General features: G+C 36.7%; 6 protein-coding genes across 10 annotated transcripts; 3 read left to right on the top strand and 3 right to left on the bottom strand.

Annotated features, from left to right (window-relative positions):
- Positions 1-1611: 1611 nt before the first annotated feature.
- Positions 1612-2827, top strand: LOC116159495 (ras-related protein Rab-2). Its single transcript, XM_031472473.1, has 4 exons — positions 1612-1767; positions 1923-2238; positions 2288-2468; positions 2516-2827. The coding sequence occupies exons 1-4, from the start codon at positions 1722-1724 to the stop codon at positions 2612-2614; spliced, it is 642 nt and encodes a 213-aa protein (XP_031328333.1). The 5' UTR covers positions 1612-1721; the 3' UTR covers positions 2615-2827.
- A 1431-nt stretch (positions 2828-4258) lies between these two features.
- Positions 4259-4902, top strand: LOC116178684 (28S ribosomal protein S17, mitochondrial). Its single transcript, XM_031498260.1, has 2 exons — positions 4259-4458; positions 4504-4902. The coding sequence occupies exons 1-2, from the start codon at positions 4339-4341 to the stop codon at positions 4861-4863; spliced, it is 480 nt and encodes a 159-aa protein (XP_031354120.1). The 5' UTR covers positions 4259-4338; the 3' UTR covers positions 4864-4902.
- Positions 4872-8429, bottom strand: LOC116178666 (RNA polymerase II subunit A C-terminal domain phosphatase). Its single transcript, XM_031498238.1, has 4 exons — positions 8202-8429; positions 7992-8145; positions 7567-7937; positions 4872-6461 (listed from the first exon to the last, which is right to left on the bottom strand). The coding sequence occupies exons 1-4, from the start codon at positions 8417-8419 to the stop codon at positions 5072-5074; spliced, it is 2133 nt and encodes a 710-aa protein (XP_031354098.1). The 5' UTR covers positions 8420-8429; the 3' UTR covers positions 4872-5071.
- A 746-nt stretch (positions 8430-9175) lies between these two features.
- LOC116178676 (ARL14 effector protein-like) lies at positions 9176-9976 on the bottom strand. Its single transcript, XM_031498250.1, has 2 exons — positions 9822-9976; positions 9176-9764 (listed from the first exon to the last, which is right to left on the bottom strand). The coding sequence occupies exons 1-2, from the start codon at positions 9835-9837 to the stop codon at positions 9280-9282; spliced, it is 501 nt and encodes a 166-aa protein (XP_031354110.1). The 5' UTR covers positions 9838-9976; the 3' UTR covers positions 9176-9279.
- A 664-nt stretch (positions 9977-10640) lies between these two features.
- On the top strand, positions 10641-14401 carry LOC116182100. The gene is made up of 3 exons (XM_031502605.1): positions 10641-11715; positions 12730-13697; positions 13793-14401. Exons 1-3 carry the CDS (start codon positions 10862-10864, stop codon positions 14005-14007), a joined length of 2037 nt encoding a protein of 678 aa, XP_031358465.1. The 5' UTR covers positions 10641-10861; the 3' UTR covers positions 14008-14401.
- A 1813-nt stretch (positions 14402-16214) lies between these two features.
- On the bottom strand, positions 16215-19174 carry LOC116158991 (testis-specific serine/threonine-protein kinase 4-like). 5 transcript variants are annotated; one of them, XM_031471876.1, is made up of 6 exons: positions 17536-19174; positions 17297-17493; positions 17094-17243; positions 16768-17056; positions 16543-16719; positions 16215-16497 (listed from the first exon to the last, which is right to left on the bottom strand). In XM_031471876.1, the coding sequence occupies exons 1-6, from the start codon at positions 17695-17697 to the stop codon at positions 16261-16263; spliced, it is 1212 nt and encodes a 403-aa protein (XP_031327736.1). In that variant the 5' UTR covers positions 17698-19174; the 3' UTR covers positions 16215-16260. The 5 variants fall into 5 exon arrangements, with proteins under 5 accessions (XP_031327736.1, XP_031327740.1, XP_031327737.1 ...); XM_031471880.1 differs by having other exon boundaries at positions 16768-16969; XM_031471877.1 differs by having other exon boundaries at positions 16768-17041; positions 17536-18059.
- Positions 19175-19417: the final 243 nt, after the last annotated feature.

The following is a 19417-nucleotide window of genomic DNA, read 5'->3' as shown; positions in this document are numbered from 1 at the left end:
TAGCATAATTTTATATTAACACAAGTCTGCAAATATGCGAAACCCTAATGATTACGTCCTTCCAAAACAAAAGGCAAAATTAGCTTTCACAAATTCCTGACTTTTGCAGTAAATTGTGCTAAATACCGAACTCAGAAACAAGAATTAAGTAATCTAACATTTTTGTTATACCTATAGAAAGAAATCATAGCAACAGATATTTGCATCGCACCTAATACCACGTGTGGTGAGTTGTCACCCCATCAGCGCATCACTGCAAATTTTGGAATAAATTTGAAAATCCTTAAACTGTTTTCGGCTATTTTTGAAATGAGTAGGTGCCTAACACACTACAAAGAACAATATAACGAATCATAAGCAAGAAAAAATGGCTAAATCAAATAATACAAACAAAAAACTTCAAGCTGGAAATTTACACCACTCAGACCCGGAAGGTTTTCATGTGTTCTTTTTCTTGTATAATTTCATTAACAATACAACCATCAACATGAAATTGTTTAATGCTGTTGTGAACGGTGCCAATTGACGGAATTGGAAAAAATCCCACACACGTCTTAAACTGCGATCATTGAATTACATCTGTACCATTTCAATTTTTTCTTATTTTGTATATTTTATTAATAATACAATAATCTTAATTTAATATATAATTCAGATATTGACATTTATTGAAAAGTTTTTGAAAAACATGAAAGTAGGTACGACTGGTTGCATATCCTAAGAGGCATTTGATTTACTTAGAGTTGATCATGTCATGATTTGTATGTTAAAAGTTAAAATTTACACACTGTAGGTACACGTAGACACTTTAAAAGTATCAAGATACTTGCTGCATGTGTATCTGCAACGTACCTATATACATTTTTTGGATTTAAGAGATCACATTCAAACAGCGTGACTGTGTAGGATTAATCGTGGTAACCATTGTCCCGAGAATCGTTCAGATTTGATGATACAAATTACCATCTCCAATTTTATCCCCGAAATATTTAAAGTTAAATTCAAAGTATTGTATGTCGTATTTCTTACGAATACTTCCGAAAAAAAAGTTTCAGTTTGTTTTCTCAAGCCATGTTTTTTGTCGAGTGTTTTGTTAATACTAATATACAACGGTTAATCTAAACAAATACCTACTTCGTTTGATTTAACGTCTGAGCCGGGGTTTAGTTTGTCAGTTGTCAGTTGTCACAGATCCACCTTTTGAAAGTTGCACCCTGTATATTAGAATTAGATGTACAATGGACCTCGATGGGCTACGAAATATAGGTACCATATATTTTTTATACTCGTATACTTATAGGATTTTATTTTGGTCAGATACAACGTGGTAAACGAATGAACGAATTATATCCATTGAAAAACACTGTACCTACTGACTTTTATCAATCGCTGCGGTTTCTTATCAATTTCCGTTTTTACTCTTAAATTTGACAACTTTTTTGATTAATTATGTGTATACGTGTCATATTTGTTACCTGCTAGGGATCGTATTGTTCTGAAATCGCCATCGGAGCATTTATTATACACATTTAAAATTCGCGGTAGTATGAAAAATGTACACGATTTATTGACCAATGCGAGGGCGGTATTTTGATAAGTCGCACTCTTGCAACTGCGCAGTTAGGTAATGACGTTAGACAGCTGTCAGTTCAACAAAAGCTGTTATTTGCGTAATTTTGGCTAAATAATTCTAATTTTCTTAGTTTTTTTTAAGAAGAAACATGTCTTACGCCTATTTATTTAAATATATAATAATAGGGGATACTGGTAAGTCACCATTTCTCACGGTACATAATTGTATTATTCATCACCATTATCATATTTATAATTTTCGATTATGTTAAACAAAAATAACCAGCAACAATTTTTTTGCTGTGCATTACGAAATGATCGATATTAATAAACAAGGGAAACTTTTGTAGGGGTGGGCAAATCATGTTTACTGTTACAATTTACGGACAAAAGATTTCAACCAGTCCATGATTTAACTATCGGTGTGGAATTTGGTGCTCGTATGATCACGATAGACGGAAAACAAATCAAACTACAGATTTGGGATACTGCAGGACAGGAGGCTTTTCGTTCAATTACACGGTCGTACTATCGAGGTGCAGCCGGTGCTTTATTAGTGTATGACATTACACGTCGTGAAACTTTTAACCATCTCACCACATGGCTCGAAGATGCAAGACAACATTCCAACTCAAATATGGTTATAATGCTAATCGGTAATAAGAGGTAAGGTGTTATTCATTGTCAAGACTTTGTGTATGACTGGGCAGTTTAGTGATTTAGAGAGTAGGCGTGAGGTTAAAAAAGAGGAAGGGGAAGCATTTGCACGTGAGCACGGCTTAGTTTTTATGGAGACATCCGCAAAGACTGCAGCAAACGTCGAAGAAGCGTTCATTAACACGGCCAGGGAGATCTATGAAAAGATTCAGGAAGGTGTTTTTGACATTAATAACGAGGTAAGTCTCGTCTTCGCTGCTCTTGTTCTCAGCGATTATTTTCACAGGCAAATGGAATTAAAATTGGACCACAACATTCACCCACTAATCCGTCATTGCCTGGTACAGGAGGACAAGGCGGATCTCAAGGTGGTGGATGTTGTTAAAACTAAGTTTGGGCTTTGCAAACAGTCTACCGTATTTATTATTATTACATAATTTAGTGAGGTATTCTAAAATTGACCTTTTAGACGCATAACGTATCATCATTTGTATTTACAATCTTATTGTAACTCACTAATTTACGTAATATTTTATATTATTGTGATTTTATTTCATGTGTTGTATATTTATGTAATAATAGCAAATCTTTCCTTATAGTCAATTGTTTTCGTTTACAAATACATATATTGGTACGAATATATCACATTTACTTTAGTTCTATTATAAGGGTTTGTTTTATAAAGCATATTTTATGACTGTAATGTGGAGATGTAGCATAAGTTGCGAATTATTTTTTTTGAAATTTGATGATCCGTGAATGTGTGAATGTATTTTCTTCTAAACAGTTGCTTAATAAATTGTTTTAAGTCATTCTAATTTTCTATGACTTGTACAGGGGGAGTCCACGGTTGTGCGGAGTAATTAATCGATGCCTTGAAGAATTTTTCGATAGAGTGTTTTTGTGAGATACAGTTGAATATTCAATTATACAAATATTTTGGATTATACAAGCAGCGTCTACAAAGTAGGGCGCTGAAAAGTAACATCTTTTTAATGGAACCCCCGTATTTGACTACATTTGAAGTTGAAGTGCAAAAACATTCTACACGGGCGAAATGCTTGGAGGAATATTCCTCTAACCATTTCAACACATTGCTCATTTTTCATCAAGATTGCTAATATATTATCTTCGTATGTATTTTAAGCTTATACGCCATTAACATTCTCTATTTCCGTTCCGCAACTGCAGGTTTAGACTTTCCATCCCAACCACATCTGTTTTATTCTCTGAGTGCATTATCATCATCGTTTTTGGCATTCTTTATATGCTTTCATTCCCTCTTCAGTATTCTGTTGCTGATATTTCCTTCATCCTTTTTTTCAAATTGCTAGTGTTATCCATGTCTACATTCTTTTTCTCTTTTTGCATCATCTCCAGCTCGCTGGGAGGTATTTTAAATATGGATATCCCCGAAAAAAGTTTGTAAAAATTTGCCTAGGATTTTAAAGAATACTAAAATAATTAGCTCTTCGAGAATCTTGAATCAAAAGCGTTTGATTACTTGTTTTCCTTCCCCACATTCCAAAGCAGTATTTCTGCTTATTTTCCCGAATCTAGTGGATTATCCGTGTCTTGGAAACGACAGCCATAATTAGGTATAGATACATTTTAAGACCTTTAGGTCGTGTCCTCTATTTAAGTTTCCCAACCGGCTGCAACTTGGAAATGTTGAAGATGAATTTATTTTTCTGTAATTTGCGAGTTACTTGAGTTCTCAGGACTGAAGGGTACATGATAGGTATAACTCCATTCGAGTGACTTTCGGTCTTAATCCTGTAAGAGATTAAATTTGAAGAAAAAAATAAGTGTAGGTAATTCAAGCTGTGGCACACACAATTCGGTCATTAATAGGTACTTAGCTAATTAGCCTAATAAACCATCAATAAACAGAGTGATAACAAAGAGTATTTTGGCGGTGATGTGGAATATATGGATTCCTCCAAGGACGTTAAGGTATTTTTAACGTCCTTGGATTCCTCTGTCTGAGACATGACAATACTGTACGAAGAGAAAGAAGAAACCTGACAATACTGTAGTATCCATTACTACACATAACCTCAAATTAATGGACATTTTCTCCGCATTAATTTAAACAATAAAAACTTTATGGCTTTATCTGCAGCTAGCAAATCATTTCTTTTGCTCGGCGAATGTGTTCCCTGCCTGAAACACAATGCTTCCAAGTTTAAAATAAGACGATTCGAACTGGACACTAACTTGTTAATGGTAAATCTAGCCCCCTTTCAATATAATCCTAAACCAAAAATTTAGTATTTCAGGAAAGTGGACTTTGTTTATGCTCTTGACCCTGAAAAGAAATGTAAAACAGGCGACATAGTGCTTATTGAGAAGTGCCCGGAACAGTTGACACGTTTAATTACACATAAAATAAACCAAATAGTTTATCCTCTGGGGGATGTTGTAGATCCTTTGACAGGTAAACGAGTTGTCGGTGGCAAATTTAGAGAGCACACGGAAGCAGTCAATCAAGTATATGGCAAAATGCCTACTGCATTTGAATACGATTCAGCTCCAGACAGAGGATGGTTAGAAGATGTAAAGGACTTCAGTCATGTGGACACTTATGTTAAGTACCACGAAAGTGGAGAAGATCAACCACATGCAGTGTAGCCTTCAAATTGTTAATAAAGTAGTTTATTGAGCAGAAAACTATTTCGTTTTATATAACTTATGTTCATAAAAAAAAATTATTTAAAGCTTCAATCGAGTTACAACTTGCAAGTACCATTTGTATGTTCAACAATTATCAAATAAATTACAACATATAATACTGTTCATCGCCTAACATAATTTAAAAAAAACATATTTACACAATTACTTAATTTGATAAAAATTCTCTTTCTAACGCTGCACCCATCATATTCCATTCACCGTCGTCGATTTCATCTGGTGCCTCCGCACTACCTTCACTGTTAGAATCTTGACCAATATCTAAGTCACTATCTAATTGCTCTCCTCTACGAAATTTGGTACTGGGAAATTCGTCTTCACTTTCTTTCAATTCTTCTTCGTCCTCGTCGTTGCGTTTATCGATATTCCGTTTGTGTCCCCTTGGCATTTCCGCCGTTAGCGATTCCCCCGAACTACTGCTACTGTCTTCTTTGTCGAATGTTTCAATAGGCAGTGGTGCTTTTTTTGTAGCGTCCTCTTCGCTTTCACTTTCCGTGTCCAAAGTATCCTCTACTTCCTTACCCATATCCTCAATGTCGGCTGTTGAAAATGACATCAAGGGATTTATAGTATCCATAAACCTTCCACTAGGCGACCGTTTTCGTTGCGCAGGCGTATCGTGGATGCTATAATTGGGATTGTGCTCCGGGCTACTGCAGTGAGGTGGAGGATGTCGATTTTTTGAACCCTTGCTGTTTAAGGGGAATATTTTTTCTTCAATGCGCTCCCATCTTTCAGCACACGCCCACAACCAGTCGGGCGTTACAATTTTCAAATTTTTTCTTCTTCTGCCAGCGTTCACTTTAGCTGTACCGGGACGAACAGCAACTAAATGGGTTGTGTCCTCTTCGAAATCCTGTTTTACGTCAGCTCCTAAACTTTTTGCCACTTGGTATGCTCTCGAATGTTGTAATTTTATATGGGTGGGTACTAAACCACTAAACACCATCTTACAACCTTTTAAAACTTGTCCCTTTACGTTTGGTATTACCTTCTTTAAATCTGGAACTTCTCCAGAATCTAATTTATCATATTCTTCATAAAATGCTTTATGTATCCTTATCAAGATATCTTCTAAATATAACAAGTAATCATCAGGATCCTCAACTTCAATAACGTCTATGGCATTTTCATTTTTCCTTTCTTCTGTTCTTTCTTCGGGTTTGTTTTCAGTTTTCTCATCCGGTGGTTCCTTTGTTTCTTCCACATTAGAATCCTTTTGTGATTCGCCATTTTCACTTATTTTTTCACTGTCTTCATTTTGGCTAAATGCTTCCGTTACAGTTGTCTTATCACAGTTTGGTAAATTCTCTTCATCATTGCCATTTTCTTTGTCCACTTTAGGTGTAATATTGGAGAGATCAATACCATCTTTTTCATCATGTTCGTGTTTTTCAAGACCAGGCGGTGCATTTATATCACCTGTATGTTTGAAGAAGTGATATGGTTTAACGTGGATTAAATTTGTAGCATGCGACCACACATCTTCCCTATCATCTATGATGCACACCATATGGTCACCGCATGGAAAAAGTGCTCTGAAAATATGAGTTAGTATAAAAAAATGTTACATTTTTACAAAAGGAAGCCATATGATAGTTCAAGACCATATAGCATGAAATACTCCAATAGAATAAACATTTTTTGAGATGACTTTCAAAGATAATTTTAAAATTCCATTTTTTTTCATTCTGCGAGCACCTCAGATTAGGGAGAATAGTTGTCAAGGCAACCATTTTGTTGCTTAGAGGTCCTCCCACCCTCTCTTCTCACTTACACCCGCAACTTTAAGCAGTTTCATAACTCAAGAAGCCAGGCGAAACGTAAAGCCAAATTATGTGATTTAATGCATGGCAGAAGAGAAAAAAACACACACCCTCTCTCCAAAAAATTGAAACCAATTTTAAGTTATTTTAAAAATTTTTTATATGTATATACAATATGTTCATATGTAAGAAATAAATATTAATTTGGATTATCTGTGCTCCACCTGGTCCCGTGGAGCACGGATAATTGCGTGCTTTGGTGCAGAATCTAACACTGCTTAAATTTTTTTTATTTTTTGTGGAAGATGATTTTTGAAAAATAAGTACTTGAAAACAATTAAGTGACCTTTTTTTCCCTTACAAGCTGACCTTGATTATTATATTTGAAATTCAAAGTTTTGTGATCGTGATCCACTACCCAAAAAGGATCTGATGGATTGGAGAAGAAAAGGAGAAGCACTGCCAATAAAGGTCAGGGTTTGTCAGTCGACAAGAAAGGTGATCATGGCTACAATCTTTTGGGATTGTGAGAGCATTCTTCTTATTGACTTGAAGGGGGTGTTTTAACTCACTCATTACATCTAGATTTAGTTATATGTATAGTGCCCCCTAAACAAAAATAACTAACTCCCTTCAATCATTAGAATTATAATATTATGTCATAACTTTAGAATGTACGTCATTTACAACATGAATGATCCCTGATGTATAACTCACACAGTAACCAAGTTACTCAAATTAAGTTTAGACGTGATGGATTTCAAAAGTAAGAGTTACAGTCACTACATTGGCAAAAGTAAACTCTTATAGTGCACAGCTCTGCTACAAATTAAACAAAACAACAGAAATTCGAATTGCACCACCTGCAGATACTTACTTTAAATTGGCAGTTTTACTAGTGGGATTGAAGCACTCATCCCTAGAAAGCACTCGATTGGAAAAGAATCTTTCATCTGCATCCAAAATTGCTGTAATTCGATGGGCATAGTTCCTTGCGCCGAAAGTACATATGTGTAACTCAAAGTAAGGTGAAACCTTATTTAAAAATTGATGTGTACCAGGCCTCAGCCTAGTGTGATACCATGGAGAATTAGGTCCGTACAATTGGAAATGATATACATCTTTTAAGTTTGGTGGAATAATATCGTTTGTTGTGTGAATCAGAGTTTGATCTAAATCGACCAACAGAACTAGTTTCTTGTCACGTAACAATCTTTCACCATCAGCCTTGCCAAGTTTCTGCGCGAGCTGCAAAACTGTAGATATTCTGATCTGAACTCGAAAAATACCTAACGATTTTACCTCTTCGCTAACTTTTAAATCAGGTACCGTGTGTATCATAGGAACAGAAGCGGTGGAATTTAAATCGTCCTTTCGTAGATCGGCTCCGCATTCTGCACACATGTCTTTCATAACAGTGGGATGTATGCATGCTTCTAACTCAAATAAAACTTCTCTGAAATATGAGAAACATTAATTAATTTTCCCGCTTAAAATTGAATTGGACTTTACCCTGGAGGGATTATGGCGCCTTCCTGCGCGATCAGTTTGCAAACTGTTCCAGCCTGTGGCGACTTAAACTTACGTTGTTGCTTTATATCAACCTTTTCAAAATCGTACAGAAATACCACAGTACCGATTGATATGGTAAAACCTTCCCTAACTTTCCATTTTGAAATTTTTATAGGTTTTGTATTCTGCTGTGAAATAACCACAGTTTTTTCGGCCATGTTGAACGGATACGGAAACATACGTCGAAACCAAAAGCAAAGCTCTGATTGGATCTTTATGTAACAGTCGTTTACCGCGAAAATTTTCGATTTTGTTTTAGAGAATGTTAGTAGCCAATTAAGCGTAACTACATTTATTTCTTCTCTATTATCGACATCTTAAACTTTTTGCTGCAGAGGTAAAATGTTCTAATTGTCAAGCCTGGGTATCCACAGAGAGATGCCAAGGGGTACCATTTAAAATTGGTAGTATTCAAGACCGGGAGGATCCTCAGTGATCCCGTGTCTGAGGGTTTTACCATTTTTTTTCTTGATCACCTGTGTACCAAATTTTGAAACACTTGGCAGCATCTAAAAAACCGCAGACGGACGGACAAACAATACAAAACTAAAATTATAAACGATGCTTATGGCGCCGTTTGCCCATTAAATTAAAACTGGTAGCCATTAGCGCAACAATTGTTACCATGTATATCTAAAATGAATGGGGTTGGAAATTGTCTCTAAAGGCAAAGGAGGCTACAAAGACTATTGCAAATGGATGGGGAAAGCACTGGATAACCACACCCCATTAAAGACCCATGTACTAAGGGTTGTGCTTATACGAAATCATGAAGTCTCTGTATGTTTGTAGTGGACCAAGCCAACCCGACCCACTATTAATGCCAAAACTAGGATATGACCTAGGACCTTCTTTATTATAGCTGATCTCATGTGAAGATATAGTAGGTGCAAAGTGGAATAATTCGAAAACTATTTAAGTAAATGAAAAAAAAATAAATTAGAGGTTTATTACTGAGTAAATATATAAAGTAAATGTACTTGTAAACTGGTAAACAGAATATCTGAAATAAAATTGTTCATTTAGAAAGTGGATTTTTTACTACTAAATCACAGCCATGATACTCAATTTGATCATATATATATTTCCGATTGCATCGACATTCGGGACCACACTTTTGCGATTTACACTTAGGACATGGAAAATGACATCCAGGACACGATTTCTGTAGACAATCACAAAGATCTACACCAGACACTATGTGAACACCATATTCATCAAACAAAGCACCAGGAATTCGCCGAGTTGGAATGATTTGGTTGACTTTTCTTGTTAATTTTCTTCTTTCCCTAGCACTACTTTCCGGGTCGAAATTTTCTAGAAATCTGTCTTGCTTCTCTTTATTAGCTAAAGCAACCTGCCGACGGGTAACTGCAGCAGTTTGTTTTATGTCTACAACTGAAGTGGCGGTCGACTTTTTTGCTATTCTCTTCTCCACAACAGGGGCAGGTGCAGGCTTCCGACGTTCCTCATCACTGTTGTCTGAATCTAATTCCACAACATCTGAAAGACCAATTAGCTTTAATTTCGATGTGTGGTAAGCTAACATCACAGAATTACTTTTATCTGAAGACATCACTGTTTAGAAGCAAAACAAACAGGAAGTATATGGGGGTGATACAAACACCCTACAAAAGAGGGTAGTCGAAATTTATACTATGCCTCCCAAAAATTAAAAAATATCCGGTAATTCAACTACTTGAAGTGAGCGACGGTTAACGGTTAGACGTTAATGGAGGTGGATCGTAGGCCAAACTCTATATATACGGTGAGTCAACGATTGCGCGGATTTACTATGCACGTATTCTCCGTAGGAACTTAAGATGGCTCAAAATAAAAACAGTTCTAAATCCCTTTTTCGCCTGCACCTTAGAATTTGTACCAAATTAGAAAAAGATATAAGGCGGTGTGAATGTTAAGATACATTTTGAATCTACTCCACATTAGGTCCACATTTAATTTATGTTATATGCGATATTATGTTACACCCTGCAGGGAAGCTAGGAACGATAAAGCACATATATTCTGATTTAATCCCCTAGACATACTTTCCCCCTATTTTGCGATTTGTATTCTCCAATCTTAGCCATTGAGGAAAACTAAGTTTTTATTTTCAAAATATCCATGCTATTGTGCGGTGTTATTGGTTAAATTTTGTCGATCAGGTATGAACTTTCGAGCAGATAGGGATGATCGATATGCCATACTATCATTGAATAAGGACTTATATTCATTGATACCATTGTATATTATATACATATACATAAAATGATACTACTTTTTTACACTGGCTAATTTATGTCTGGACGCCCCTGTGTAAAAGCAAGAGGGCGGTACTTTCGTGGGACGTTTCGAAACTGACTTCAGGACAAGAATATGACATGTTTTGACAAAACAGAAATAACCTTCTTTTACCACTTTTCTAAAAGTTTTCCGTATAGTTAATTAAATAATCTTCACGAACGATGTAAATTGTGTAAACGGTCTAATTAGGCGATCTAATTAAATTGTAACGTTGAGTTAAAATGTTACAAAGAAGCCGATTTTTACTTGATCTGGATTTGCAATTGTGATATAAGATGTGACATCTTTCCGCAGTAATGAATTCGTCTGATGGGTTTGCATTAAACAGAACAGTAGAGGATGCTTCTCCAAGTGAACTGTCGACTTCGGATAGTAATGCCAATCTCAACAACAGCCATCAAAGCAAAGGTGCAATACCGAAGATTCGACAAACCAAGCCGAATTCGATATCAAAGAAATCTGTAAAGCTTAACAATAATGAAGAAATGTTGATTCCTAAAAATGGTACCGATATCGCAGAAAAGGTCTATCAGCTACACTCGGATATATTGAGATTTAATGGATATTCGCCGTCCACAGTGTCGCGAAATTATTTAGATGATTATAAAACTGTGTATAGATCTGGTAGTGCTAATTGCGAAGTTAACAATTCGCAAAGTGATGATAACGATGAGAGTATCGACACAAACAGTTTTTTGGAACAGCCTCAAGTCGTTGTGTACCAGCCAAGTTGTAGCTCTAAAGATGATTTAAACGTGTTGTTAAAGGCAGAGACGGAAAGCAACTGTAGTGACGAAACTGAGCTTCTTTCCATATCAGATGACGGATGCATTTATACTTACAAAGGGGATCACGTTGCCGACCTCCCCAGCTCTTTCTTTAGTTTGGATGTACCGCTCGCAAGAAGTCCCGAAGTTCCAGCGAATAGGCAAGACAATGCAAGCCCCGAGATGGATTTTCTCGAAATGGATTTTGACCCGGGACCATCGGGAGATGCCGATTCCGATTCGCAGTCCAATGCGGATATGGAAAATACGGAAAATTTGCCACAGGATCCAACATTTTGTGGTATGAAGGATGCGTGCGATTTTAAAGTTTGCGATGACAGACCCACTTCTGCAGAACCAGCATTTTCTCATCTGAGCATTGAGTAAGTATCTAATTTGTCAAACAAAGTGTGTATTAGTGCAAGATTTTTTATTGCACATTGTTGTAAATGTGTTTAGAAACACTAACTAAAACATAATGAATGAACACTCTTCTAAAGTTCCTTTAAATTTAAAAAAACAAGGGCCAGTGCTTTCACAATGTCCTACGATATCCTACATCGTGGGTAACCATTGGGTCCACAGAAACTAGCCAGACAGTAGCCTAATCAGTTTGTGAAGGTACTGGTTCTAAACATAGCAGAAAGTGTAGCAGTACCATATATTTTTGATAGTAGGCCTGTCAAAAAGCCAGGAATAGTGGGGGCACAACATATAAAATTACTTAGATGTATTTTTCCTCGTCGTTTTTCACTGTGGTTCTAGAATTTTAGATAGTGCCAATTGCATCATGGATTTTTTCTAGAAGGACATCTTGTATTTTTTTGGTTCATTGATCACATCAAGGTAAAATACATTCCATCAATAAATAAAATGCTAAACCAGGTGCCGAGGCAGTTGTATTTTTCTCAAATAATAAAAATAGTTTATATATAAAAAAATTCTTATTTTATAATCTACCAGCGGCGTACCAAAAAAAGTTCAGCGATATAAAATTGAGTACAAAACACCCTGTAGATTATTACTACCATTGACATGACCAATGATGTAAGTCCTTTAGGGTAACTTATATTTCAAGTATGAGCTAAATGTCTCAAAATCTTCATGATATATAAAGAAAAAACTTAGATATTTAATCATAAAAACCTGTAGATCGGTAGATAGCGTTCGCGAACCTATGTTTATTTGAACCTTTATGCATAAAATAAGCCAAAGAATTAACTGTACATAATATTTAGGAACACCCTGTGTAATAAATTCAGATATAGGCAGGAAAATTTTTCAAATACAACATAAGTAGGTGCCACTATAATGCGGGTGATTAATATTTGCTGCCCCTGTATTTTCGAATTTTTGCAACTATATTTTTGTAATAATTAATTTAATTTATTTAAAAGTGACCACGACACGCCTCTTGCAATCCCACCGGTGATGGAACCTGAAGATGGAAGCATGGTGTTAAGCATAGAAGGTGATTGTTCATCTACTGGCCATGAGGATAACGAGACTCTTGAAACGACGTCATCCATCACTGAAATGATTAAAAAAATTCCAAAAACGCCCTGGTCGTGTACTTTGTCGGAGCGTAGTACTGCCTCAAAGTACACCTCACGTTACAGTAGGCGTTTGCATTGTACTCTCGGTGAATTCACTTTACCTACAGAAAAAGTGTCTTCGCCCAGTGATGACTATCCCTCCTCTGTAAGTAATACTACCGCACATTGCTCTAACAATAAGAAAACGAAGGGAACAATGATATGGACAGAGGAAGAAGCTAGCAAAAAGCAAATCACCCAAATTGGAGCGTCTGCTTGTGGCGCTACCGCCGTGCTGAACGTTTTAAACGCTCTCAGGTTGCCCGTACCACCAATCGAGAAGGTACGCGACGCTGTCAGGACGCGATTGCGTTTAACCGGTGGCACTCTAACAGAATACCTTTTATCGAGAAGTGTCGCCGGCAGTACGCATCTCGACCTAATTAACGGTTTAAGTGTGCTTTCGGAGGGAGAAATTTACGCGCGTTTTTTTCATCTGTATCCGGAGCGCTTAGTCAATTTAAACGAGTGGTTACAGTTTTGGATATCGCACGGCGCGGTGCCGATCGCGACGTTAAATTTACAAAAGACGCACGGAACGATCCCGGACGCCTGGCATCATCAAATGATCTACGGTGTGGGAAAACGCGAGATATATTTTACTAATCCTTTGGAATGCGTCGATATAGGACAGTTGTGGCCTCAACTATCATCGGAGTCAGTTTTGTTAATTCGAAAAGAGGACGTATTAAGTCGGTGGAATGTAAAAACAGACCTTACTGAACTTATGAACGCGAGCAATGAGAGGTGGTGCAGTTTAAATGTAGTTGGTAAGTAGGCATTTTCAGTTTAAGTTGGAGCAATAATTGAAAGTTTAAATTAATTTAATACACTTCAACAATTGATATATTTTTTTTCTGATTAGGACAAGTTGCTAATATGATTCGACAAAGTAGGAAAGAACCTAGACTAGGATTCACGAGCACAAGCCACATCAAAATACCTGCCGCATATCTATCTGGAATTACGTTAGCCATGTCAAAAGACGCACCTTTGTTACCTATTCTAATGTTTTGTCCAGAATTACCTTTATTACCCTCCAAAGATGAAGCAGTCGGTTATTCTCACAGCGCCCATTAAGCAATACAATAACAAATCAAAATTATGATATTTAAGGTAAATTATTTTTAATTATAGAAAAACATATTATGTTAAAATTATGAGCATGCAAGAAATGGTAAAATTATGTCGGAAAATTTGAAAATTCTTACAACCAAAGATATTTACACAGACAATTGAAAAGACAAGTGATATTGGTTGCATTATAAAGTGCAAAGTGACATTACTGCTTGTACATATCAATTATATATTAAACTATGGCATCGTCGACAGTTATCGCTATATTTGGTAATATTGTATCATCCATTAACAATTTCCATATAGATTTTGTACATATGTAAAACTAAAGGTCACTGTGTTATATTTATATTTTCAATATGTACGCTAATAAAATATTTACAACAAGAATTTCTTAGTATATTATTTATGTAAGATATAAAGGCAGTAGGGTCATAATGCGCTATGTCCGCCATGTTTTTCCAATGAGCTGGTTTAACTGAATTCATAGATTTTGCTATGGTTACAATAATATTGCCACAATTGTTTCCACCAAGTTGAATTGAGCACTTTAAGTTCAAGGTTAATATCTACTAATCCTGCATATTAAGGCTGTATGACGCTATGCATTTTGTTACATCGTTTCTAATATTATTTCTGATACCTATAGAAAATGCCTTATATTTTCTTGTATTGTTTGTTGCATGTAAGTTTGTAACCTGTATAACACTATGCAAATATTTGTCCAGGAAATTATATCAAAATCGGCACGTGATTGGTGGAGATTGTATGTGGCCCCCTACAAACATACCAGTTGGTCGTGTAAGATCAGGAATAACTGATTGTGTATTTCTTATTTTATGTGTTGCTATAACAAAATCGTCCTTCGTATGACACCAAATAAAAAATTTCTACCTCAAACTATACGGAACTACGAAAATTAAGAACCATAAATAAATCACCTCTTTATTTATGAATAAAAATAACAACATAATCCATATAATCGAGGTTGCGTTAATACGCTTTTGCGCAGAAATGGGCGCGATTTTGGTACAAGAAACTGCACATTCTTATTTCAATCCGGCAGAACATCTTTCATTTCCTTATTCATTAGTATCCCCGCCAGAATTCCAGAAAACCCGTTTCTGTAGGAAATATTCACAGATTCTTATTTTTGTAGCATTCTAATAGGTAGATAAAACCACTCTCCTCTTTGTACCTCCCATTATAATCAAAACAAAAAAAATCGTAAGTGTTCGTTAAGAGTATTAATTGATGTGCTTTACACATACCCCTGTCCCTTTATGAGTACCTCTTCCGACACTTCGTTTTGAAGACATTCGCCTCGACTTCCCCAATAGATATGTCTCGTCCAGACGGATTCATTTTGCCTTTAAGGATGCTTTCCTCCGACAAACCGTTTTTGAGATATTCCCTCTTAAAGTTTTTACGTCACCAATGAATATATTTCTTCCAGACATCCCAATCGCCCTTTGTGAGTACTCTCCTCCGACATTGTGCCCTTCAGATATAAGGAATTATATCTGCTCACAATAAGGGGTCGAGGAGGGGGACTTTGATAGGTAGAAATTAATTTCTTTTGTCGAGACCTTTCGTTAAAATACCATCAAATATAAAACCAGTCCCCTCGACCCTCCTCTTTTGATAAGGGACAAGAAAAGAGAACGGTAGTTGGTAGGAAACAGTAAAAAGATAAGACGATTAATGACTTTTTCAAAGATAATTTGTGGAAGTCCATTTTAATTGTTCAATTTTTAATAGTACGTGCTTAATTCAATAAAATAGTAATGGCTTTAGGTCCCTTATAAACAGTACATACTGTAGTTTCCTAACTCCTAACCTCAGATTTTTCTTTTTATGTTCCGTATAATTCAAGTTTTTCACAATCTGAGGTACCTTGTACTGGGATTCCACTTTACTCTCCTCCAACAAACCGTTTTCGAGATATTGGCTCTTAAAGTTTTGACATCACAAATGGATATATTTCTTCCAGACGTCCTTTGCCCTTTGTGAGTTGGCATAGTTGTTCAGGTAGATAATTGCCGACCCGCGTGGCGCAGTTCAGTTATAGCTGGACTGTGGTGCCTAGGGTCCCTGATTCACCGCCCACTCAACAATAAAGGCAAAATTTAAAAAAATCTCACGCATGACATTAAAAAGAGATTTGATTGTTAGTTGTAGATGGTGTTGTATGACAAAAACTACACGCATATATTACCATGGTTTATTTTTATTGTAGGGTTTATGAACTTGAAGTTACTGTCCATGTTTTCTTGTTTTGTTTCCAGAGGTCGGTCGGTAGGGACCATCGGAATCGGTCGTCGCGTCATCAGGCATTTGCAGTCCCAAAGGAGTTTCTTCGTCGGTACTACCAGCGCGATTTTTGTCTCGTGGTAACGCCTCCGCTTTGAGCTGTTCTTTTGTCAATAAGTTGGGTACGAAAACTTCGGGCCCGCCCACTGCTCCAGCGCTTTGATAGCCACCTTCGGAATCCTACATCAACCTTTAAGCAATAAAGCTACAGCACTAGATGCTCACCGATGATTGTCTACTCGTGCCAGGTTTATCACCGGGAGTGAAGCTGTACCAAGAGTCGTTTCGTATTCCGTTCATTTTTACCCTAGATTTTAAAGGTGCTAAAATTTTTATAATCAGAGCTTTGCATGTCATCGTCACTTTGGGATCTCGTGGAAAATTAATTTTACTGGAAACTTGCTGCAAGAGAAAACTGCACCATTACTTTTATGCAACTTGGACAAATACCTTGAGTAGCAAGTTGTAGTTAGCGTCGTCAAATGGTAATCTGCCGAACACCATGGCATACAGTACCACTCCCATTGACCAAATGTCGGATTGTTGCGGTTGATAGGGAACACCTCGTAAAATTTCTGGGGAGGCATATGCATAACTTCCACAAAACGTTTCACTGTATGGCAGTTGTCCATGTTTGGGTTTAAGATGTCCTCTAGCAAACCCAAAATCGGAAAGTTTGATATTAAATGCTTTATCCATTAGCAGATTTTCACATTTAATATCTCTGTTGGACATAGTGCTGAGACTTCTGTGAATGAGTATTGCATAAAATTTACCTGTGGACAACTCCTCTCTCGTGACAATAGTCGACCGCTTCAAGTAGTTGCCGAAACCATTTTCTTGCTCTGCCCTCATCGATATAAGAATCTCGTCGAATAATATCTAACAAACTTCCATTTTCTGCGTATTCCATAACAATATACACCCTACATTTAGTAATAAGATGTATAAATGTGAACATACGATTATCAATACTTGCCGATGGGTTGTTTCAATAGCTTGTAAAAATCTTATTAAATTAGGATGCTTGAGTCCTTTTACAACTTCGATTTCTCTTGGCAGAAACTTTTTTAAATAGTCTGTCGGAGCAGTGAATTTGCTTACAATTTTGACTGCAACGTTCCCATCGTGTCTCTCACTCTGAGCAACCTTATAGTCCATGAAAACAAAGACGTACTATTCAAATATGAACTACTTTCTTCGTTAAATTAGCCTTACCCGCACTGTCGCGTAGGAACCCGAACCTATGGTTTTTCCCAAGTAATATCCGTGAGTTTCGAGAACGGTTAATCGTCTTTCCCCGGTAGTTTCAACTCGGGAAGTGTGCGAGTGTGGACTGGCAGCGGGAAGTTGATTTAAACTAGTTATTGGGGAAGGCATTTTATTTGTAGCAAATTATGCCATGATGTTAAGAAATTTTTATTTTTGACTTGTATAAATTTTGACAGCTAAGGATCAAGCGCTCTTTTTTTTTTTTTGCAGATTTGTGACAGGTATGACGGCATGATGACTTCAGAATTAAATAACGGTCTCAGATAGTCCCCGCCGAAATGAATCCTTTATAAAGGCTATAGGTCCAAGGAAAATTTTATTTCAACAAATCTAGTCCCCAAGGGATCAATCTTAGTAGCACTCTCCCTTGAAAATTTACATTTGGTCTTTAAATTAACTGACTAAAATTATATGGAAACTATAAAAACCTTGCCATGTTGAAAAGCAATTTCCAGCCGTTGAAAAGATAGGTAGATTTTTCCCCCACCATCACTAATGATATGCATTCTTCAATCGCGGTGATTAAATGCAAAGCTAATTCTTACCCCAAACTCCACTAGTTTCCAACAACGATTATTTTCAATACGTATTTTGTCTTCAGAAACTTGTACTTGGCGTGGTTTTCCGATTCCGGTTTTTCAGCAGCAGACCCAATGTAGTGCATAGTGGAGGGCAGATATAAGAAGCTAAGGCTTTGAAATATTTTCTAGTAGGGTCTTCTGAGTCAAGACATGGATGGCGTGGAGTACTCCAGGCGGACTGGATCCCTTGTTACTCCAGGGGTGGTAGTTCAAGAGTCATGTACTCTTTCCAAAGCCTAATTCCATCAACTTGTTTCAGGCTTACAGGATTAATGCCATAGGGCAGGAGGGAAGAGACTCGTGGTGAAACACTAGACCGAGGCCAAGTAGCATGGGATGGCTAGATCACTTGAATGATTGACAAGCCACCTAACCCGAAGAGAGGATTGTGGCCATGCAAGAATCTTCACTCTGTTTAAAATGGTGGAGTGTATCTTCATTAATCGTAGTAGCGAGTGATCACCAAGCATGGATGGAGTGGATGACGATTTAATTCGTACAAAGTGGTTGTGTGTACCTTCAGAACGAGAACCAAGGCGTCGTGTAATCACATTAGGGAAAAACGACTTTCATTTGTTTGCTGAATTTTGCGGGAGTTAGCACAGGGGAGCCAGAACATATTTCCATCGAATAGCAATCGAACATTTCAGAAAAGTTGGGTGAAATTTTGAGATTCTTAGAGATCCAGGAAATCGTTAGATCCTCTAAGGAGTCCACTATTGGAAGCACCATTTATGCGGTCTACCCTCTCTTCTTAAGGCAATATATAGGTAATCTGCTCAATGCTAGAATTTATTTCTTTTGTGTGGGCCAGTTTTCTTGACGGACAGTTTTCTGGGGATACATTTTCAGAGGATTTTTTATTCTAGAAATTGAAAAGAGTTCTAGGATTCAAATATTGGGTTTTTGCATATTTTTTACAGTGCAGATCGAGGTCTCATTTTGTGACACAAATGGAACTGAGCACAGGGCAAATATTTTAAGGACAAGGCTAATTTTTGCCTTTGGTGCCGCTGCTGAAGTTTCTCAGAAGAATCGGCTAAATTCTCTACCCACTATATATACTCCTTGATTTTCTGCAGCATTGTACAAGACTCAATATAAAGACTTTATCTAGATAAAAAGCTGTGAATTTAAGCACTTTTGAAGAATCTCTAGCGAATCTCTGAAAATGTGTTAAAATGTAAGGGTTAATATAGTGAATAAGAGGGGTAGTAGGTATATATAGTACCTATGGTAAAGGCTAA

The sequence above is a fragment of the Photinus pyralis genome, unplaced genomic scaffold, assembly GCF_008802855.1.
Source record: "Photinus pyralis isolate 1611_PpyrPB1 unplaced genomic scaffold, Ppyr1.3 Ppyr1.4_LG1, whole genome shotgun sequence".
Classification (NCBI taxonomy): domain Eukaryota; kingdom Metazoa; phylum Arthropoda; class Insecta; order Coleoptera; family Lampyridae; genus Photinus; species Photinus pyralis.
Note: the sequence above shows the minus strand (reverse complement) of the source record. Positions and strands in the feature narration are given on the sequence as shown.